Genomic DNA, 23,983 nt, shown 5'->3' with positions numbered 1-23,983 from the left:
AAGGGGGGGTAGAAGGATTACTTTATCCTATCCCAGGTATTCCTTAAAGAGGTGAGGTTTCAAGTGTCTCCGGAAGGTGGTGAGTGACTCTGCTGTCCTGGCGTCGTGAGGGAGCTTGTTCCACCATTGGGGTGCCAGAGCAGCGAACAGTTTTGACTGGGCTGAGCGGGAACTGTGCTTCCGTAGAGGTAGGGGTGCCAGCAGGCCAGAGGTGGATGAACGCAATGCCCTCGTTTGGGTGTAGGGACTGATCAGAGCCTGAAGGTACGGAGGTGCTGTTCCCCTCACAGCACCATGGTCTTGTAGCAGATGCGAGCTTCAACTGGAAGCCAGTGGAGTGTGCGGAGGAGCGGGGTGACGTGAGAGAACTTGGGAAGGTTGAACACCAGACGGGCTGCAGCATTCTGGATGAGTTGTAGGGGTTTAATTGCACAGGCAGGGAGCCCAGCCAACAGCGAGTTGCAGTAATCCAGACGGGAGATGACAAGTGCCTGGATTAGGACCTGGTAGGCTAAACGCCTACCTGCTGGGTGAAGAAATGGCCTTGCGCAGCCTTCATGATGATGTGGATACAGCAACAGTATCAAATGCATTTTATAGGTCATGGATGGGCAACTGCCGGCCCACAGGCCGCATCCCATTTGAAGGCCCTCGAATTAATTTCCAGCCAAAAAATAATTATATAATTTTAGGAACTCAGGTCTCAATTTACTTTTGGAATAGAATACACAAGGTGCAATTTCGATGAAAACATCTCTCCACCCTATGGCAAAATGTGTAGACTTGCAGGAAATTAGCTGTAAAACAACTCATTTTCCTATCGGCCCCATGGCAAAATGAGCAGAATTGCATGAAATTAGTTATACAATTGCTAAATCTTCTGTCCCATGGCAAAATATGTAGGATTGCAGCAGTTGCTTTAAAACTAACATTCTCTACACCCTGCGAGCAACTGTGGCCCCTCATGAGTTCAGATTTGTTGTGGCCCCCGTCACCATCAAAGTTGCCCATCCCTGTCATAGGATATCCCTCTGGCAATGACTAGAGAGCAAGAGAGGGGGAGGAAAGAGTAAGGGGAGGAGTGCTTGACAACCTGAGTTGGTTTGCCCTTTAGCATGTCTTTCCCAGTAGGCACTCCCACCCCCTCCTTCTCCCCAGGTCCTGTCATGCTGGACTCAGGGCACAGGTGTTTGTCTGAAGGTGTTGCACGCTAGTTTGATTCCTGGCGGTGTGGACATGGTTCAGTGATCAGAGTGTGCCCCCGTGTACCCTTTGCCATCCACCTACTGTGCCATAGCCCCCTCCCTAATATCCCCCACTGGCTGTAGTGACAGAAAGCTATTCTCAAGTAGTAGAAAGTACAATTGAAGTGTGTTTGTCAAACATGTTATTCATACCCTATTAAAAATGTGCTTTATAACAGAACAAGGTTAGGTACTTCAAATAAAGGCAAGCAACAGTTAGATGAAAGTCTATTGAAGTAACAGTAAAATGTCAAACAATTAAAATGTAAGGTGGAACAAAATTCATAAAAATATAAGATAAAGAGCAGGACCAATCGGATTAACCCAAATAGCCCTGTAGCAGTAATCAAATGCAATTTATATGCATGTACACCGGGATAATTTACACATGATCAGCTAAGAATGATATGTACAGCAGTAGATATGAGTAAGCTACTGTATGTCAAGAATCAAGTGTATAAATAAATGTGGTGTATAAACAGTGTAATTAAAATACAATGTACAATAGTATAAATATTATGAGCTACGTCAGATACAATATTTACATACAGTGTGAAACGGGAAGTGACCAGTGGTTCAATGTCTCTATAGCATGGGACAGCAGCGTTGGCTGCGTGTGTGTGTGTTTTGTGTGCGTGACTGTGCATCACCTGGTAGACAGCTAGTGTTGGCTGTTCAACAGTCTGGTAATAAAATCAGTTTTTTTAGTCTCTCGGTCTTGGCACTGATGCACCTGTACTGTCTCGGTCTGTCGGACGGTAGCCGGTGAACAGTCCGTGGCTTGGGTGGCTGAGGTCCTTAATGATCTTCTTGGCCTTCCTTTGACACCAGGTGCTGTAGCTGGCCTGAACTCTGTTGAACTGGTTTTATTGGTGGAAAGAGACCTAATGAATGCTGGTGAGCACCTTTTATAGGAATGTCCCTCCTCTTTCCAGGTGGTCGTTATTGGGTTTTTGATTAAGTTTGATGGAGGTGTGTGGCGGCCATTAAGGGGCAGGCTGCCCTCCAGGGAAGGGGGGAGTGAGAGTTTTCTACAGTACTTGTAAGACATTATTTGAGATGACCAGGTAAAAGTGGTGAGGGAGGAACGCTCTTCTCAAGTTCTGAGCCACCCGGTCATGTCGTAAACAAGGCAGCATGGTGGATCTTTAAGAATGTATTTGCCATAAAGTAGACCTAGCCTATATGTTCAAATTTTCAAACCAGTTTTCCTTGGGAAGGCAGATACTCCTTGTATGTAGCCTCGTTATTGTTATTTTATTGTGTTACTATTTTCGTTTCTTTTGATCTATTTTTTTTATTTTCTTACTTTTTAACTGCGTTGTTGGGAAAGGGCTCGTAAGTAAGCATTTACGATAAAGTCTACACTTGTTGTTTTCGGCACATTATTTGATTTAAAGCACATAGCCTATGTGTTTTCATCACGAGTGCAAACACACATTTTGTGTGTGTGTGTGTGTTTGTGTAATTTAGCGCGGTGGAGTGTTGCGTGAGTGTCTTGCAGCCGGTCATAGTTGTCAGTCTGTGTTCCTCCCACCGCCACTCATGTACCTGCTGACTTGTCACATCCAAGGACTGTTACACACACTCTGCTGCAGTGAATGAGTGTTAGTAACAAACAGGGTGCTGGCACACACTCAAACCATGCTTACACACTATTACCTCAAAAGAACACACACTATAGCTTCTGCAAAGGTCTACCATGGGTTAGATACGTCAGTGATTTTCATTGAGTAACAGTCCTATACTGTGTATGCATTAGATCAGCTGACTAACCTGATGTATTATGTGGGTAGCTGTTCTCTGGATGTCCTCCACACTGCTTGAAAATACATGATTTAGTCTGGTCCCTCTGTGCTTGTCCTCCAGTGCAGCTGTGTTTTTAGCTCACAGCTCAGTCTTGTCCTGAAGCCTCTAGTTCTCCCACTGTTCAGCTGCTGGTGATAGAAACTATAAAACAGAGAAGGAGAAAAAACATCCTACCCTTGGCTCAGTCTGTCAAGGTTGTGGTGCTGGATTTGCTCACAGCCTCACACACATATAGTAGGCTACATACACACGCTGTCCTGCACACACACACACACACACACACACACACACACACACACACACACACACACTGACACACACACACAAACTCTGTGCCCACCACCCCCACAAGGCACGAAGAGACCTAATTCTCTACCCTTCATTTGTCTGAGAGCTAAAGTCGTCTCAGGCGTCAGACTGGAACTGACAGATATATTAATGTGAGTGGGAACACTCTGGATATTTAAGGGAACTATGTGTGTGTGTGTGTGTCTGTGTGTGTGTGTGTGCATGTGTGTGTGTCCATCCTCATCTGTGTTTCTCATATATATCAGTCTGTGTGAGTTGCATTCATCCTAAAGCACTGTTAGCATTATTAAACACCAAACCCAAACAAATACACAAAAATGGATGCACGCATGACTGTAAGTCGCTTTGGATAAAAGCGTCTGCTAAATGGCATATTATCATTAAATTCATACTAGATGTGATTGTGTTGGCATATTTCCTTCCCAACAGATGGTGGTAAAAAATAGGCCATTGTAAAAGGATAGTAATTCCTCTCCATCAACAGGTGATGATGCTGCCTTGGCACTGCAACTTTATGGAGAGGGTCATTGGCATGGGCACTGCTGGTCAACTGGTGTTTGGCCAGGCATGGCAGGACAGGAATTGCAATGAGTAGTTTTAACCACAAGAGGGACCAGGGTTATGTTTAACTGGAAGGACATATTCGGACACACACACACACACCTCTTCTCTATTTTTAAGTGCTACATCAGTTGGAAGTCAAGTACATGTATGTATTTTTCTCCATTAGCCATATTGTGTCAGCGGGGATGGTTTTGACACTAGCTCTGGACTAGCCTCCAACACTCTACTCAGCAAATTGGATGTAGTCTATCACAGTGCCATCCGTTTTGTCACCAAAGCCCCATATACTACCCACCACTGTGACCTGTACGCTCTTGTTGGCTGGTCCTCACTACATATTCGTCGCCAAACCCACTGGCTCCAGGTCATCTATAAATCACTGCTAGGCAAATCTCCGCCTTATCTTAGCTCATTGGTCACCATAGCAACACCCACCCGTAGTATGCGCTCCAGCAGGTATATCTCACTGGTCATCCCCAAAGCCAACACCTCCTTTGGCCGCCATTCCTTCCAGTTCGCTGCTGCCAATGACTGGAACGAACTGCAAAAATCTCTGAAGCTGGAGACTCTTATCTCCCTCACTAACTTTAAGCATCAGTTGTCAGAGCACCTTATCGATCACTGCACCTGTACACAGCCCTTCTGAAATTAGCCCACTCAACTACCTCATCCCCATATTGTTATTTATTTTGCTAATTTGCACCCCAGTATCTCTATTTGCACATAATCTCTTGCACATCTATCATTCCAGTGTTAATACCAATTGTAATTATTTTGCACTATGGCCTATTTATTGCCTTACCTCCATAACTTGCTACATTTGCACACAATGTATATATATTTTCTGTTGTATTTTTGACTTTATGTTTTGTTTTACCCCATATGTAACTCTGTGTTGTTGTTTTTATCGCACTGCTTTGCTTTATCTTGGCCAGGTCGCAGTTGTAAATGAGAACTTGTTCTCAACTGGCTTACCTGGTTAAATAAAGGTTAAATAACAAAATATAAAAAATAATAAAAAATCTGAGAGTCTCTGTACTGGGACTGGATGATTCCTTCACCTATACCTTCTGCATATGAATGTAGCCCTTCATTACTAGCCATCTTGACTGTACAGGTTTCTGTGGAGGATAGCAGCAGGAGTGTGTGGGGTTGCAGTGGCCAGCTGGTGTGCTTGTAGCAGGGCCTGCTGGATGGATGATCATCATACAACACAACAGCCGTTTCCCACTGACCAGGCTGGCACTATAACTGTATTCTGCTGCTGAGGGCAAACTCAACACCAGCCTGTTTAGGAATTATTAAAGTAATGCTTTGAAATGTTTTTTTTAATGTATGGTGTTTTTGGAAAGTGTAGCTTAAACATGCAGACCTAGCAGATGTTTTGGAAATTGATTGATTTTCAGTAGGCCTAGTACAGTAGCCTACAAGGAAGTGGATGGATATTAAATATTATACTCATCACAACCTGCTATGGTCAGGTCAACATCCCACATCGTAACCATTATCATGGTTCATTGATTTATGATTATCTCTCTTGTAAACATGAGTTTATTACCAGTGTCTACACTGAGCTTACAAAACATTAGGAACACCTTCCTAATATTGAGTTGCACCCCCTTTTGCCCTCAGAAAAGCATCAATTCATCGGGGCATGGACTACAAGGTGTCAAAAGCGTTCCACAGGGATGCTGGCCCATGTTGACTCCAATGCTTCAAACAGTTGTGTCAAGTTGGCTGGATGTCCTTTGGATGGTGGACCATTCTTGATACACACTGGAAACTGTTGTGCATGAAAAACCCAGCAGTGTTGCAGTTCTTGACACACTTAAACCGGTGTGCCTGGCACCTACTACCATACCCCATTCAAAGGCACTTAAACCTTGTGTCTTGCCCATTCCCCTCTGAATGGCACACATTCCCCTCTTTAACCTGTTTCCTCCTCTTCATCTACACTGATTGAAGTGGATTTAACAGGTGACATCAATAAGCTTTCACCTGGATTCACCTGGTCAGTCTATATCATAGAAAGAGCAGGTGGTCCTAATGTTTTGTACATTCCGTGTATAATAACCCGCTTGGCTGGGTAAGAGTCAGTGACCTCGAGCTCGGGGGCAGACAGACAAGGTGAAGGTCTTTGATTCCTTGTCTCTCCCACTCAGACTGACAGCACCCCGCCGTGTCACTCTGTCACTCTATTAGCGCGTCTCCGCCCAGCCCGTCCTAGACAATCATTAGTTTATTATTGGCCTCGTCTGAAGATAAAGGTCATGTCGCGCGGCCATTGATTTTCGGTCTAGGTGGTGCTAATGAATCTCTCTAGCTCCGGGGAGGACCGTACTGCGCCGTGCGCATGCGTCAAAAGGCGGCTTCTCCTGTCGCTGGCTGCTTCATAGTCAGTCCCCGCAGCCCACAGTAGGCAACACAGTCGCTACCTGCCTGTCTAGCGGAACGGATATGGCTCCCCACTCACCCCGGCTTTTCCCCAGCCCCAAGCGGCTTGTTGTGAGGCGAGGGCCGACATGACAGTGCACGGACGAGAGAAGACTCCTTGCCCGCTCCGCCTGTCGGTCGCGTTAGAAGCGGGGAGAGGAGTTGGTCGGTATGCAGTGCTGATGGCTCTGTGCGCGCTGTGCTACGGCAACTCTCTGCAAGGGGAGTTCGTGCACGACGATGTGTGGGCTATCAGCAATAACCCCGACGTCCGGCCGGGGTCCAGCCTGCAGAACATCTTCACCAACGACTTTTGGGGCAAGAGGATGGCGGACAACACAAGCCACAAGTCGTACAGACCGTTATGCATCCTCACCTTCAAGTAAGTTCGCTCTCTCCCCTCTCCCCTCTCCCCTAGCTCTCTGTGGTTATCTTCCCAGCAAAGTCGCTGTAGTTAACTTGAACAGCTGGGTCTCGGGCGGGAATGAGAAACTATGTTGCTTAAGTGACAATGTCCAAAAATGCGCTGGTCTCGTCAGCCATCCAACCTGTGATCCGATACAATTCATACCATGTATCGGATCTCCGAAATAGGCTGACGTCATAGGCTAGCCAACGGTAGGTTTCTTCTTGCTATGAGCTAGGTTGAGCTTGGTCGATCGCCAGCGTTTATGAACGACGCACATCTGTACCTACCATAAACAAACATGTATGTAGCCTAATGGGTTATAAACAGATTGCTACCGCGATCCGCTTGCGCAGTTAGCTAAACTTGTTGAAGCGTACGATGAACGCTCGCTCGCAAGAAAAGCAGATCTTATTTGTGCTCCTTGATCTTAGAATATGCTACAGAAATGCAACTTAAACATTTTTCAAATAGGCTAGATTCGACATACAGCATGTTAGCTGGACCGGGCAGATGTTGACCGTTTTTGCCTACACACTTGTTGCTTGCTGTGGAATCCCTGAAAGCGCACTCACTTTCAGTGTATTTTGGTGGATATGTTTTACGCTGCAGAACATTGATGAACCGCATTTCGGGAAATGTGTGCTTCAATGTTGTTGCGTCAAGTAAACAAACAGTCGTCGTTCAAGGGAACTTTTCCAGCCAGTGTCAATTTAATGTCTGGGCAGCACACACTGGAGAGGGCTTGTCACAGGCAGCGCAATGGGACGCGGGAGGGGTCTGGCTCTCGGCGCCAGCATTAGTCAACCAGAAACATTAATAGCCTCAGATTGATGAAACACCTACAGCAGACTTGTTGAAAGATGTGTTGATAGGAAAACTACAAAAAACCGTAGGCTCTGTTTCTATCTAGCACACGTGTAGGATTGATAAGATGGTGAAGTGAAGTGTTATAATAATACACTTTTCCAGCAGGTCTTTATGTAATCAGTGAGGGCCCAAAGTGCTTGGTTTTCTTCAGCAGGCAATACAGTTGAAATATAAATAATAGATAGGAAAAGACTGGAATACTAATATGAACCATCAGGCGGTAGGTAACCACTGGATAGACCCATTCTCTGCCTGGTAAAGCTTTGTGCTTTTTCTTTGTATAGGGCTGTGGACACACACATACACACCATCCTATGTATGGGACTTATCTATTCTAATACTTTGATTGCTTAGTAAGACATCATCTCCACCGTCAGTCTGTTGCTGTATCCTCTGACCTCTTCTCAGAGCCTGAACCATCTGACAACCATGAGCTGCTCCTCCCCGACACCGTACGATGCGCCAGCCAGAAAATACATTTCAAAGAAGTGTTTCTTTCTCAGTGCTACATTCCTCAGTGTTGAGCATAGATATCAACATCGTCTTTTGAAGAGGGCATATTCAGAGCTGAAGATGCGAGATGCTGATTATGACAACAGAGATGTTGTCAGCTGCTGCGTGTGTGTGTGCTGAATCCTTAGTGCACTGGTTAGGGGGAGAGGGAAGGCTGATGTGCTGATGCTTTTAATGGGTTTCTCTCTTTGAGGAGATGGATGGAGCATCTGGTTGTGTAGCGCTCTCCTTCTGGTTCTGCAGTTGGTTAACCACACATTGCTGCCAAGCAGCTGAATCTCAATCTACACATAGCCCAAAGCTGGCCAGATGCATTCTCTGTAGTGTGTACGCTCACTCACTCACGAATACACATACACAAGCTACTCCTAGATGTCTGTCTGTCTCATGCCTGTAGTCTAATACTTAGTGACGGCACAGAGAGAAGGGAGGAGATGAGTTGTCAGTGTTGGGTACAACAGTGTAAAGACACTCGTCATAACCTGCTGATGCCTCTGTCATATCCTCTGTCCCCTCCAATACAGCCAGGCTGCCTGGGGACAGTTACTGTGTCCTTACGGAGCTGGATACCTGTCTGTTTCAGCATTGACCAGTGTACCACTCTACCTGCACGGCTAAGCACTTCTATCTTGTATCCCAATACAGGGACTATATATGCTGTAGCTAGGCAATGGTGAAACAAATAGGACATCTATACAGTGGTGGGCCTAGAGTTTTTCCTGCTCAGGTGATGTGGTCTGGAAAATGTCCAGATCCTAGTCGTAGGCTATAAGAAAGGCCTAGTTTTTCGTGGTCAGTTCACATTGTCAGGAAATTGTCCACTGTCCAGTCCCTGGTCTCTAATTGAAATGCATTAGTCTTAATATCAGAGTGCACATCTGCCATGACTCACTGAGAAGGCCTATAACCAGATTACATCAGAGGTCTGGCTTACACATGTTCAGGGTTAATACCCTTTCCCCAGGGCATCCTACAACATCCACCATGCATGATCTATGATTTAACTGGGGTGGAGCCTGCTTTTCATCATCACTTAATGGATTGGCCAATGGCTTATATGAGACGTCCCCATTATCGCTTATGTATGACAATCAGCTCTACAGTCTTTCCCCCATTAAAACCCATGTTTATATTCTCTTCAGATTCCCTTCTGTCTAGTTTAGTTCTGTTTCAGATTCTCCAAGTCTTTCATCCTGGAAATGTATGGGTTTCTTCACATTAGGAGTCAGACTGTGTTTAATGATGAGAGAAACAGGCTGTTTTACAGAGATGGTGTAATACTGTAATTGAATTCATAATGGAGGCTTGGGGTTGGGATTCTTCTCTACTCTGAGATGGGGGAGAAATCGCTTAATATATGAGTGCGTAATTACAATCTCATGGAGAAATGCTTTTATAGAACCTGAACTAATGGTTTTCAGTACCTGGGTGTGTAATGGAGATTTTAGTGTTGTGTTATAACTTTGTGTGGGTGGGAAAAATGTAATTTGAACAGTCTAATATCTACAGATATGGGATATATTATATGACATTTCCAAATTGCTTAAATCACCCTTATTACGCCATCAAAAAGCTGATTTAGAGGGAGATCATATGTATTCCAATATACTCTGTTTAAAATAATCAGGGTTTATCCATTTTAAATTGGGTAATTACGGGAAGGGAATATATCCTCACCGAAAACAAAATAAATGTAATTGTATTCAATTCATGTTAGATACCCGTCCTGAATTTAATTGACTGAGGTCGAATGGAATTGACCCCAACCGTGATTGGTCAATTGGACTGTAGTCATTGGTGATGGTGGAAACTGTAAGGGAGGGTCACAGTTCCCGAGACAGTGTGGCTGTGATGCATTAGAAGCAAATGTTTCATATCCTGCAGTTTTAGTTTGAATAAGTCTATTTTCTCTCTAATTATGATGGTAAAATGGTGATTACAATCTTCTCTCTCTGTCTCTCTCTCTCTCTGTCACTCTCTGTCTATCTGTCTCTCTCGCTCCATCAGATTGAACATCCTCTTGGGTGGAATGACCCCTCTATATTTCCATGTGGTCAATGTGTGTCTTCACTGTGCCGTGACCTGTCTGCTCATGCACACGTGTGATCGTTGCGTGTTCGACGATCCCCGTTTGGCCTTCCTCACCGCGCTCCTCTTCGCTGTGCACCCCATCCACACTGAGGCTGTGAGTATGCACACACACACACAACCCCCTCTAGCAGACATGACTCTTCTCAATGACTCCTCCCTCACATGTAAGACCAATGACATGGATTCCTTCACATACTGTAGAGTAAGGCTACCTTGTGACACATGCAGTCATCCTCTGACATGGTCATCTGTGACTAACTGTGCCTTCACATGTGAGACAAGCTCGGGGCTCTCACACACCCGTCTCACTACTGGGGAATCAGGTCCCTGTTCAATAAGTCCCGAAAGGCAACCTTCCCGTTTTCATATTACAGTTCCAGCTCCATGAATTTAGTTTTGAATGTTTGAAAAGTAGCGAGGCAAGTTTTACAATTTGGGAAATGTATGCAAATCCTGTGTGGAGGAGAATTCTAATTCATTTTCACAGGTGAAAGAAGAGGAAAGACTGTGTTAAAGTTAGAGCTCTGCAGAGACAGTGGTTGAAACACAGAGAGAGAGAGAGAGAGAGAGAGAGAGAGAGAGAGAGAGAGAGAGAGAGAGAGAGAGAGAGAGAGAGAGAGAGAGAGAGAGAGAGAGAGAGAGAGAGAGAGAGAGAGAGAGAGAGAGAGAGAGAGAGAGAGAGAGAGAGAGAGAGAGAGAGAGAGAGAGAGAGAGAGAGAGAGAGAGAGAGAGAGAGAGAGAGAGAGAGAGAGAGAGAGAGAGAGAGAGAGAGAGAGAGAGAGAGAGAGAGAGAGAGAGAGAGAGAGAGAGAGAGAGAGAGAGAGAGAGAGAGAGAGAGAGAGAGAGAGAGAGAGAGAGAGAGAGAGAGAGAGAGAGAGAGAGAGAGAGAGAGAGAGAGAGAGAGAGAGAGAGAGAGAGAGAGAGAGAGAGAGAGAGAGAGAGAGAGAGAGAGAGAGAGAGAGAGAGAGAGAGAGAGAGAGAGAGAGAGAGAGAGAGAGAGAGAGAGAGAGAGAGAGAGAGATCTAGCTTCCCCATCAGCCATAGTCTTCTTTAGTGTTAATCCTACAGTTCCCTTCATCATTCCATCTGGCCCCAGGCTTCATCGCCCAACCTCATCCCTAAACCATAAGCTAATCATGGACCAACCTCCAGCTCATAATCCCTGTCCACATCCACTCAAATGAGTCTTTAGCTTCCTAGCTCATACCAGCACTAGCCTCCCTTGCATAGATTTTCAGGAGCTTCAGTCCCATTTCCACCCAGTGTCAGTCTGCTAGGCAGTCATGCAGTATGTAGTCAGTCATTCTGAGGGCTTGGGCTGATGCTGGGGCTGTGTAGTGGCAGGTCTTTGGCAGTGTTGTGTCTCTGCAGTGAGTGACTGTGCCAGTGGTGCCAGAGCCTGATGAACTCAGTGCAGTAAACCGGTTATGTCATTAGCCAGGGGACCAGCTGGAGTTCACTTCACTTATACTGATGAGGAGGGATACACACACCACAATCAGACAGAGATTAAAAAGTGGCCTATCCCTCATCCTCCTTCTCTGTGAAGCTTCTGGCATCACACAGTCCCTGTCTCCCTATCCAATATGGCTGCCATAAAGATGCAGTCATTCAGTTCTGCAGCCAGTGAATGGAGGTGCTGTTCAAGGCTGAAAGCCCTCTATTCATCCCACTCTCCTCTCCTCTCTTCTCAATGGCGGCTGCTGACACAGACTGGTCAGGTCATGTTGGGATCCCACTGACCGTCTGTGTGTCTCTCTGTCCACTTAGGCACACACATGGTTGGCATGGCGAAGTAGATGTTGTTGAGTGTCTTAGCTGTTGGGAAAAGACAGGCCAGACAGAGTTGAGGGACACCATACTGTAGATATAATCATTTTTCTTGTGACTTTTAACACCATGTTATTGAGAAAATGCGTATTTTGCAGACCTGAGAGAGTGTGTGTTTGGGTGTGTGGGATGTGTGTGATGCATGTGTGTGGTGTATGTGTGTCCTTGGGCTGTACTGTATATTCTACTCCACGTGTTGAGTTTAGAGTGGGGGAGCTGCAGCTGTGTTCAAATTCCTGCTAAATTATGTAATTGGCTAGAATGAGGTAGTCTGCGTTTGTGCTGTGAACAGAGCCCAGTGTGTGTAGAGCAGATCAGGCCAGGAGACAGCAGGGGAGAGGTGGGAGAGCCATACTATTACAGCAGCTATGGTTAACACAATGGCTATTATTGAAACACTGTTGTCTCAGTTCGAGACAGATCCCTGTATCACTGTCACCACTGTGTCACCACTGTCAGAGGTACCGTATATCACTATAGGTTTATGGACATGTGTGGTGCTGGGTTAAAGAGGAGTAGTACGGTACTGACTAGCGTCCTGCCCAGGGGGTGTACTTTTACATCAAGCTGCCTCACGCTACAGACACAGGATGGGCCCAGGCCGTTCTGGCTTGGACAAGGCTAATTACTTACTCTACTGTAGTAGGGTGTGTGTGGTAAGGTAGTACTTTACTGTAGTAGGGGTGTGTGGTGGGGTAGTATTTTACTGTAGTAGGGGGTGTGTGGTGGGGTAGTACTCTACTGTACTAGGAGGTGTGTGGTAAGGTAGTACTTTACTGTAGTAGGGGGTGTGTGGTGGGGTAGTACTCTACTGTACTAGGAGGTGTGTGGTGGGGTAGTACTTTACTGCAGTAGGGGGTGTGTGGTGGGGTAGTATTTTACTGTAGTAGGGGTGTGTGGTAAGGTAGTACTTTACTGTAGTAGGGGTGTGTGGTGGGGTAGTATTTTACTGTAGTAGGGGGTGTGTGGTGGGGTAGTATTTTACTGTAGTAGGGGTGTGTGGTAAGGTAGTACTTTACTGTAGTAGGGGTGTGTGGTGGGGTAGTACTTTACTGTAGTAGGGGGTGTGTGGTGGGGTAGTACTTTACTGTAGTAGGGGTGTGTGGTGGGGTAGTATTTTACTGCAGTAGGGGGTGTGTGGTAAGGTAGTACTTTACTGTAGTAGGGGTGTGTGGTGGGGTAGTACTTTACTGCAGTAGGGGGTGTGTGGTGGGGTAGTACTTTACTGTAGTAGGGGGTGTGTGGTGGGGTAGTATTTTACTGCAGTAGGGGGTGTGTGGTGGGGTAGTACTTTACTGTAGTAGGGGGTGTGTGGTGGGTAGTATTTTACTGCAGTAGGGGGTGTGTGGTAAGGTAGTACTTTACTGTAGTAGGGGTGTGTGGTGGGGTAGTACTTTACTGCAGTAGAGGGTGTGTGGTGGGGTAGTACTTTACTGCAGTAGGGGGTGTGTGGTGGGGTAGTACTTTACTGTAGTAGGGGGTGTGTGGTGGGGTAGTACTTTACTGTAGTAGGGGGTGTGTGGTGGGGTAGTACTTTACTGTAGTAGGGGGTGTGTGGTGGGGTAGTACTTTACTGTAGTAGGGGGTGTGTGGTGGGGTAGTACTTTACTGCAGTAGGGGGTGTATGGTAAGGTAGTACTTTACTGTAGTAGGGGTGTGTGGTAAGGTAGTAGTAGTAATAATAATAATAATAATAATAATAATAATATGCCATTTAGCAGACGCTTTTATCCAAAGCGACTTACAGTCATGCGTGCATACATTATATATTTTTTTGTGTATGGGTGGTCCCGGGGATCAAACCCACTACCTTGGCGTTACAAGCGCCGTGCTCTACCAGCTGAGCTACAGAGGACCTTACTGTAGTAGGGGTGTGTGGTAAGGTAGTACTTTACTGTACTAGGAGGTGTGTGGTAAGGTAGTACTTTACTGTAGTAGGGGTGTGTGCGGTCAGGATAGAGTACTCAAATCCCCTCTAAGGGAACAGCATGCTCCTGAGTTCCAGTCTTGAGGAACCCTCTCGCCTCACGCCGTGCCTCATGCCAGGAAGGGTTGTGGGGTTATGTAGGGAGAGAGAGAGAGGGCTAATACACAAACACTCACATGTACGCATGAACACACACACACACACACACACACACAAATCAGTACCAAATGTCCCATTAGACAGTTCCAGGGGGCAGGGTGTGTCTCTAAGCACCTTCTATTAGAAACAGCTGCAGCCCTAGAGGGGTGTGGTACCGAATGTTCTAGATTGTGTGTTTCTCACTGCACGCAGGCGCGCACAAACGCACACAGCTGGTACTCCATGGGGTAGGACATTAAAGGTCAGATTTAGATATTTTATGTGAGTGTTAGGGCTGGGAGTGTTTGTGAGTTGAGATATATTGTTAAAGAATGTGTGTTTCTGTGTTTTTGTCTCTCTCTGTGTGTGTGTGTGTGTGTGTGTGTGTGTACCGAGATGACACTGCTGAGTCACCTTCAGTCACAGTGGGAGGCAGGGATGGATGGAGGAAGATGAAAGGAGAGAAAGAACAGAGGGGGGAAGTGAAGGATGAAGGGCAATCGGATGAGGGGGTGGGAGAGAGGAGGAAGTTGAAAGGGATGAGAGTGCCCCTCCCCCTGCTTTACTGATGAGCTTCTACAGCACAGTTGGTTAGGAGCCTGTAGTCACTTTATCCCTACCTACATGTACAAATTACCTCGACTAACCTGTACCCCTGCATATTGTCTCGGTACCGGTACCCCCTGTATATAGCCTGGTTATTGTTATTTTATTGTGTTACTTTTTATTATTTTTTACCTTAGTTTATTTAGTAAATATTTTCTTAACTCTTTCTTGAACTGCATTGTTGTTTAAGGGCTTGCAAGTAAGAAAATACAAAGTGTTGGAATTCCTGATTCCATATATGATCATGAGTCAAATAATGCCAGATGAGAGCACCATCAGGAATAATACCAACTTTGTATTTTCTTAAATAAAAACAAACGATTACTCAGTGATTACTCAACAACTACACTAAAATAAGTGCAATATGCGTGTGAAATCAATATGTAAACATGGCTCAGACATTGTATAGGCCTATTCTATAATATTTTCTAACAAAGAGAAGAATATGCGCTCTTGTGTGACTCACATAAAGGAGTCTGTAGCAAGGCAGGCTACTTCTCATTACCCACTCCTGGGTAATGTGATTGGCTGTCACTAGCTATGTTTCCATGAACTTGTCCAGTGATATTTTTTTGTCAACATTTAGAACGTTTGCATAGAAAATAGATGCGGCAATTGTCTGCTAGGGTCCGTTTCCATTTAACTATCTTGTGTCGATAAAAACAGCTGGACATAATGACGCCACACCAATTTTTTGTTGTCGTTGCAAAAACCTACAGTGTCGAATAAAATGTTTGTGGTTGAAGTGTTTCCATTAACTGTATGCCCTCCCACATATCTGTTTCATGTCTCAAGGTATAGCCCGCGAAAGCTAGCATGTATAGAATGCAATAATTTACTAATATTAACCATATTCTAATAATTATCATGTGCCAACATATCGCCATGGTCCGTGCCATGGTGAAACTTGCACTACTGTAGATCTTAAATAAGTGGACGACAAGTGTCGAACACTTTCACGAGGTGCTGAAATCCCACATTCTCCTCAACCACCAAGAATGGGTGCATATCCGCGGCTATAAACATTGGCTACCTATCGCTCTCGTAACTTCTTTGGCCCGGTCAGAATCAACTGCGAAGAGCTGCTTGAATGCAGAGGGTAGACGAAGTTGTGTTTTATTTTATTTTTTGCGTTTACGTCTTGCTCAAGGGTAGGAATACTGGGGTGATGTCGGCGTAAATGTGTCAATGTGTTTAAGATGTTGGCAGCTGCATAGGCTATTCTCGTTGAGCAGTGGCGACATACTCTCTCTGTACATCGCCGTTGTAATCTACAGGGAAGCCCAAATGTTCCCAAACTGGAGATTTAAATGATGATGGAGAATCCTGGTTTAACGACCACACCACTCGCTATCGTACAGCACTAGTTCCGGGCTGCGCCTTATAAAAGGACAGTTTGACATGCGCCAATTAACATTTGAATTGTGATTACAACGTGCGAATAGGTTATATATATATTTTTTACGGAATAGCCTGATGTATTTTTTTTCCATCTCAGATTTACGCAAGAGGCCTAAAATGCAGTGTAGGCCTAGTGTTTAGTAAATATATTTTGTATGTATTCATTCGGGTTCACAGTGCGGACCGAACCGAGGTCCCAGTACCCTAACACCTCTACTACACACACACAGACACAGACAGAGACTGTGACAGAGGTTGGCTGTCTTGCCAGTTAGATTAAAAGGTTCTGGGACCTACTGTTATATTTACCGACTCTCCGGAGGGTGGCAATCAATCTACTTCTTCCCGTCCTTCTCAGCTATTGCTATCCCTCTCCTCCTTATCCCTCCTTCTCTCCATCCCCTGTCTTCCTATCCTGGAGGTTTTGAGATTTATGATCTCACAACTCCTATCTGACCCTGTTAATCTCTGAGTCTGACTTTCTGTCTGTCTCTCTCTCTCTCTCTCTCTCTCTCTCTCTCTCTCTCTCTCTCTCTCTCTCTCTCTCTCTCCTTTTCTTTCTTTCTTTCTCTGTCTCTCTCTCTGTGTCTCTTGCTTTCTCTCTCTCTCTCTCTCTCTCTCTCTCTCTCTCTCTCTCTCTCTCTCTCTCTCTCTATGTCAATTCAATTTAAGGGCTTTATTGGCATGGGAAACATATGTTTACATTGCCAAAGCAAGTGAAATAGATAATAAACAATAAAAAATTAACAGTAAACATTACACAAGTGCCAAAAGAATAAAGACATTCCAGGTGTCATATTATGTCTATACAGTGTTGTAATGATGTGCAAATAGTTAAAGTACAAAAGGGAAAATAAATAAACATAAATATAGGTTCTATTTACAATGGTGTTTGTTCTTCACTGGTTTCCCTTTTCTTGTGGCAACAGGTCACAAATCTTGCTGCTGTGATTGCACACTGTGGTATTTCACCCAATAGATATGGGAGTTTATCAAAATTGGATTTGTTTTCGAATTCTTTGTGGGTCTGTGTAATCTGAGGGAAACATGTGTCTCTAATATGGTCATACATTTGGCAGGAAGTTAGGAAGTGCAGCTTCAGTTTCCACCTCATTTTGTGGGCAGTGTGCATATAGCCTGTCTTCTCTTGAGAGCCAGGTCTGCCTTCGGCGGTCTTTCTCAATAGCACGGCTATGCTCACTGAGTCTGTACATAGTCAAACATTTCCTTAATTCTGGGTCAGTCACGGTGGTCAGGTATTCTGCCACTGTGTACTCTCTGTTTAGGGCCAAATAGCAATCTAGTTTGCCCTAATGTTTTTTAAATTATTTCCAGTGTGTCAAGTAATTATCTTCTCTCTCTCTCTCGCTCTGTCTGTCTCTCTCGCTCTGTCTGTCTCTCTCGCGCTCGCTCTCTCTCTCTCTCTCTCTCTCTCTCTCTCTCTCTCTCTCTCTCTCTCTCTCTCTCTCTCTCTCTCTCTCTCTCTCTCTCTCTCTCCGTTCTTTATCTCAGTCCCAGTTGGACATGTCAGTGTGCTCATCCGGTCTGACTAACTGCCTCACTGCAGCAGAGACTTAAAACCTGCAGACCTCACTGGAACATAACGTACCCCAGACCCAAACAGAACTGTAACACAATCTAACATATCACCAACTAACATATCACAACCTAATGTATTGCCACCTAACTAGGTCTCTCTCTTGGAAAATAGGCTCAAACATCAGGGCACTTTGTGGTAAATGTACAGAAATGAGTCTAAATATTCATACTGTCTCATCTCCAACCTGCCCTGAACTCCCTCTGGACCTCTGCTGACAGACTGTACCATAACACAGTGTTATGTAACAGAGTTATGTGTCTCAGTGTAACCTAGCAACAGAATAGTCCCGTGTAGCTCAGTTGGTAGAGCATGGCATTTGCAACGCCAGGGTTGTGGGTTCGATTCCCACGGGGGGCCAGTATAAAAATGTATGCACTCACTAAAAAACTGTAAGTCGCTCTGGATAAGAGCGTCTGCTAAATTACTAAAATGTAAATAGACTTCCCTATGAACACCCACTCTACTCTGTCACTAGTCTACAGGTTGTCCGGGTCAGCTGAGACACAGGACTAATGTAAACTCTGTGTGTGTGTGTTGCAGGTGTCTGGTATCGTGGGCAGGGCGGATGTCTTGGCCTGCATGATGTTCCTCCTGGCATTTCTCTCCTATATTAGGTAAGAAAACCCTAACCTCTCTCTCTCTCTCTCTCTCACTACTCTGGAGGACGGATTGTGTAGAGTTTTTTACACTGTGGGAGGCATTTTCTGTTTACTTAATAGCGCTCACTCTCTTCTCTCTCTCCCCCCTCTCTCCCTCCCCCTCTCTCTCTCTCTCTCTCTCTCTCTCTCTCTCTCTCTCTCTCTCTCCCTCCCTCTCTCTCTCCCTCCCCCCTCTCTCTCTCCAGGAGTGTGGGTGTGTGTGGCTCCGCAGACTCTCTGCCCTCCACGGTGTCTGTGTGGGCACTGGGTGCCAGTCTGCTTCTGGGCACCTGTGCCATGCTGGTCAAAGAGACGGGCATCACCGTCTTCGGGGTGTGTGTGCTCTACGACGCCCTGGTGCTCTGCCGCAAGCCCCTCCTCTTGTAAGTCCACTCTCTGTGTGTGTGTGTGCGTGTCTGTGAGTGGGTGAGCTAAGATGGCTTGATTGCCTAAGAAGCCCTTTGTCATATTTATCAGCTTGTGTGTGTATGAGCTGGTTATATGCAATTAGCTGTATGTGTGTTTTGGAAAGAAAAACATATTTGTGTGTGTGTGTACCCTCCACCCAGGTCATTTCAGTATTCCTACAGACCAGGGTTCCTGTTATTCTCTCCTAACTGTTGACTGTTCTCCTAAAAACACAGTTAGACCAGCCAGTTAATTTGGTGGATCAGCCATCTAGAGAGACACAATAACATTTGTGTACCGTAACAGCATGGCCAAATGTTGGTATGGGAATGTCCTGGTTTCTGCCTCTCTGGGGTGTATATTACAGAGGATTGTAACACAGGATCAGACAAAGTGAGAGATGGGTGAAAACTACTGCTACATAGACAGCGTGTGTGTGTGTGTGTGTGTAGTCCACCCTGCCAAAGCCAGGTCCAGATGTTTTGGGGGCCTCCACCCCATGCAGTGTTGGAATGTGCTGGAATTACCCTGCGTTCAGTGGGCTGGCCTCTGATAACGCATTAAAGGATTTTACAGTGAGGGGGTATGTTTGTGTGTGTATTAGGGGGTTATGTTAGGGTAACTGTCACAGGCATCTGTCATTGAGTCGTGTGGCAGCCGGACTTGAGTGTGTCTGTGTGTGTGAGAGTTTGTTTCTGAGTGTGTGTGTACGTCAATGTCCATGTGTGTCTCTGTGTGTAAATGTCCATGTGTGTCTCTGTGTGTAAATGTCCATGTTTCTTTGTATTTGGATGTTTTTTTTTGTGTTTGCTCATCACACCTGAAGACTGTTATCTCTAATTAACTAACTATCATTAATTGTTACCTGATTAAATTAAGCATGTAACAATTAACTCATTAGGATTTGGGGCACCACAAGAGCGGTTCTTTAAAGAGTTACCATCTCTTGAATTAAACTCTAAAAGGTATTTTACCAATCACATCTATAAACAGTCAACTTATTAATCATAACCTCGTATCATATCATCATTCTGAACAATCGTAACCTCCTTGCATCTGCAAAAACCTGAGCCTTACTTATGATTCAGTACTACACAAATTGGTTTAATTATTTATTTACGAGCTAATTAAATGGGAACACAGGATAAACATACACACTCTGCACCGGTTATTGACTGGAGAAAACAGGTCCCTAGTGGAATGACAACAACATGGCTTGTTAACAAGAAGAGATGGAAAGGGAGATAGAGAGGGACAGAGATAATACTTTGATAAATTCAGAAACAACGCTCTTTTACAGTACCAATATACTTTGCACACGAACCGCCGCCCTCTTTGAGTAAGAAATCATGAATGTATTTACGTAGAATGTCTGGTTCGTCATGTATCTCTCAGTGGACAGGACCGCCCTGGAAAGGGAGTTGGGCCTTCTCGCGCCACGCTTTTAAGGCTCTGATTGTCCAAAAGTTCCAACAAGTCTTCTACTGTTGTTCTCCTCTGTAGTTGTCCGGTATCCGGTGACTTGTCATGTAGTCCTGAACAGAACTACAGAATAGATTTTTCTTCCCGTCGCTCTTGAAGTTGCTTCTTTGAAGATTGCCAGCCGTATCGATGGTTCCCCAGTGGGGTGATGAGAGTAGCAGGATGTTTCTACTTAAATTAGCTTTCGAAGATACCTTACTTAGGACAGCTAACCAGCCGTACCAGTGATAGTCCGGAGGTGAGTTTTCCTTCTCTACCTCGTATTGCAATTCAGAGTTCAAACCACTTGAGACGTGCAGCTGCAGCTTTACGTCTTTCTGGTCTGCATGTTCATTTCTTTATCAATCCTTAATGCACTCTGGTCGAAAGGGGCGGATCCGTCAGGCTGACACACTCTCTGACCTCACTCGGTGCGTGGCTACTTACTGTGCAAAGTTTATGGGAAACAAATTATCTCTTATGGCTCCTAAAATCACATCCCTATCATAAGAAAAATACTTTAATAATTTTTCATATTTCATTCACAACGTATAGGATGGACATTTCACATATAAAGGGGGTATACTTTCCAAGTTACAGTATTTCCTTTATAACATTTTTAATGACATCACAAAATAACAACCCAATTGACATTAGTGTTCTGTAGACCGTTCTATGGAGCGTTCGAACTGTGTGTGTGTACTGTGTGAGTGCTACCACTGAGCAGGCTGACAGACAGCCCTGGACTACAGGCCTCTCATAGAGACTCTCACTGCTAAGCCTCTGAAATAGCCTTTAGTATTGTTGTAGTATTACAACAGCTGTACTGGTCTGATAGTGAATGAGTGCACCACTAACCCCTACTGTGGGCTGATGAATGGTGTATAGTACTAATGCTGCTACTTGCTTTTTGTGGCTTTGCTTTTTCTCTCTGTTGCTCTGGACTAAAGCTGCCTGCTAAGTAGTTTGTGTAGACTCCTGTAGCTTTAAGACACTGTTCTGTTGGCTAAGTTACAGTACAGTGTTGTCGCTTTTTCAGGAAATAGTGTTTTACTAGTTTTTTTGCGCTCTGCCATTGCGGTTGTATTCCCGACCCACACGCACACACACGGACGGACGCACACACACGGACGGACGGACGGACGAACACGAACACGAACAGCTGTGTTGGCCTGCTGCCAGGCCTGGCTGTGTGTTTACATGGCACAGCAACATGCCTCTGCGTCTCTAGCCAGAAAACACACACAAACTGCACACACAACTTCAACTCCCTCCAGCCACCAGAGAACGCCCAGAGTTATGGCCACAATCTGGCACTGTGCCTGGGCCACAACCCTGATCTCTGCCCCCTCTCCTTCATCATCCACCAAAACCACCACTGAACAGTCATAACTCTTACACACTCAAAAGCACTGCTCCTGGGACACAGTCCCCTCTCCATTCCCTCCTTCATGTGGTGAGCTCCATACCTCCAACCACCACCCCTAGGCACTTCAGTCTTGAGTCATACCCCAAACCAAGCACTGATCCTGGGCTTGGACTCTCTCTCATCCCCCCCAGACCAGCACCATCACTAATACCATCTGCTACTCACCACATTACGACACATCAACCTCACCACCATCATGTGGTGTGGCTATGACATCATAACACAACACGATGGAGAGATTAATGGAGATTTGAGGGGAAGGGAGGGAGGGAGAGATGAATTGGTGTGGGTGAGAGGGTAAGAGACAGAATAATGGTTGTGTGTGTGACCGTGCTTTTTTGTGTTTTTGGAGGGCTCATGTGTAATCCTGTCTTTGCCCTATGTTAAAGCCCCAAAGACAAGCCCAGAGCCCTATCAGTGTCCGCTGTCTCTCCCCTGAGTTCTGTCTCAACCAGTGGTGACAAGAACTCTCTCTGAGGGATGGCGTGTGTGTTAGTGCAGGAGAAGGAATTTCTAATTTGACCGTACGCACAGCATATTTCTTCTCTGAAAGCCTATCTGCCATGGGGCCTGCGGTGGGGAGACCTCGGACTGTGTGTGTGTGTGTGTGTGTGTGTGTGTGTGAGTGAGTGGAGCTGTGATCTGTGAATGAACCCAGCAGAAAGAATGGATGGAACAGAAAATAGTTGTATGTGTCTGCTGTGACCTCCACAGGCCCTGTTAGAGAGAGAGTATGTGTATGGATGTGTTTCAGAAGGCACAGAGAGAGGAAGAGGAGAGGGAGAGAGTATTCAGTGAAAACACACTATTTTCCGGCCTCTCGTCTCACTGTACTGTCTTTGATACTGATGCCAAGGAACAGGAAATACGGATCACCTCAGGAATTCAGCAAGGAAGATCCAATAGCATTTCCAGCCAAACCCCCGCTTTTCTTGTTTGTCTGTCTGTCTGTCTGTCTGTCTCTCTCTCTCTCTCTCTCTCTCTCTCTCTCTCTCTCTCTCTCTCTCTCCTATCTCTTATCCTCTTTCACTCTCTTTCTCCTCCTCTCTTTCCACCCCGCCATCTCTCTTTTTCTCTTTTCCCCCTCTCCCACTCTTCCCTCCAGTCACCCTTTGTACTGGACTGCAGTAGCTGTCAACATGCATTAGATATGCGTTGGAGATAGGTTAGTGATATGTTGGGGGTGCGTTAGATCTCTCCCCACGCCTGTCCCGTGCCTGGCTCTTTGATATGCTCGGAAGATTTAATAGATGCTGATTTAATTTGGGCCTTACATTAACAGCTGTTGGTGTTTAATTATCTACAAGCTGAACTAACTGATGGATCTGAGGGAGGGAAAATAGAGAGAGAGAGAGAGGGAAGGAATTGAGGAGGGAGAGAGAGAGAGCAAGAGGGAAGGAATTGAGGAGGGAGAGAGAGAGAGAATTGAGGAGGGAGAGAGAGAGAGAATTGAGGAGGGAGAGAGAGAGAGAGAGAGAGAGAGAGAGAGAATTGAGGAGAGAGAGAGAGAGAGAGAGAGAGAGAATTGAGGAGGGAGAGGGAGGGGAAAATAGAGAGAGAGAGAGAGAATTGAGGAGGGAGGGAGAGATAGGGATAATTGAGAGAGAGAGAATTGAGGAGGGAGAGAGAGAGAGAGAGAGTTGAGGAGGGAGAGGGAGGGAAAATAGAGAGAGAGAGAGAGGGAAGGAATTGAGGAGGGAGAGAAAGACAGAGATAGTATGTGAGTCTGTGTGTGCACTGTGTCTCCTCTCTGTAATGAGAGCCCATGGGCCACAGCTCTCTGGCCTGTTTGGAGACCTGTCGGTGATAAGCAGAGTATGTGAGCGGTGGGAAATCCTGCTCATGGAGAGGTGCTCGCTCACCACTCCGGCACTCCACGTCCTTTCCAACGGCTCCAAAAAAAACAGACGCCACAAATTCGCTCCATTCATTAAAATCACAATTTAACCAACACCTATCTATTTTTGTGGCTACTTGGACCTACCATTTGGTTTTGAAGTATTGATTATTACTATTATTATAGTCTATAAATTGTGCATATAGGCTGTGACTCAGAATTAAATCCAAAATAAACAAAAAATGCCTTATTAGGCTCAGTCTACAGTGCCTTTGAATTCATTTTTAGAAACACGAGTTTGACCAGTTTGTGGCTTCAGGCTCCACGCTTGCAGAGCCACTGGGGATAAAAGGTTTTTAGGCAAAATATTTAGTGAACTCCATGACAGTAGCTAAAACAAGGGGCTATAGCAGCACACAAGTAGACTAAACATGCATGCTGGGCCGGGCATGCCCTGAGCTGGTGACGT

At 45.4% G+C, this 23,983-nt stretch overlaps 1 protein-coding gene across 1 annotated transcript in view; it reads left to right on the top strand.

Moving 5' to 3' along the window:
• The first annotated feature begins 6,317 nt into the window (after positions 1 to 6,317).
• LOC121574692 (protein O-mannosyl-transferase TMTC1-like) overlaps positions 6,318 to 23,983 on the top strand; it is a 120,989-nt gene continuing 103,323 nt past the window's right edge. The window contains exons 1-4 of the mRNA XM_045212350.1: positions 6,318 to 6,741; positions 10,156 to 10,333; positions 18,282 to 18,355; positions 18,586 to 18,762. Coding sequence (XP_045068285.1) covers positions 6,449 to 6,741; positions 10,156 to 10,333; positions 18,282 to 18,355; positions 18,586 to 18,762 — 722 coding nt within the window. The 5' untranslated portion in view covers positions 6,318 to 6,448. The remainder of the gene's footprint in view (positions 6,742 to 10,155; positions 10,334 to 18,281; positions 18,356 to 18,585; positions 18,763 to 23,983) is intronic.

The sequence above is a fragment of the Coregonus clupeaformis genome, unplaced genomic scaffold (assembly GCF_020615455.1).
Source record: "Coregonus clupeaformis isolate EN_2021a unplaced genomic scaffold, ASM2061545v1 scaf0009, whole genome shotgun sequence".
NCBI lineage: Eukaryota > Metazoa > Chordata > Actinopteri > Salmoniformes > Salmonidae > Coregonus > Coregonus clupeaformis.
This window is presented reverse-complemented; position numbering and strand designations above follow the sequence as displayed.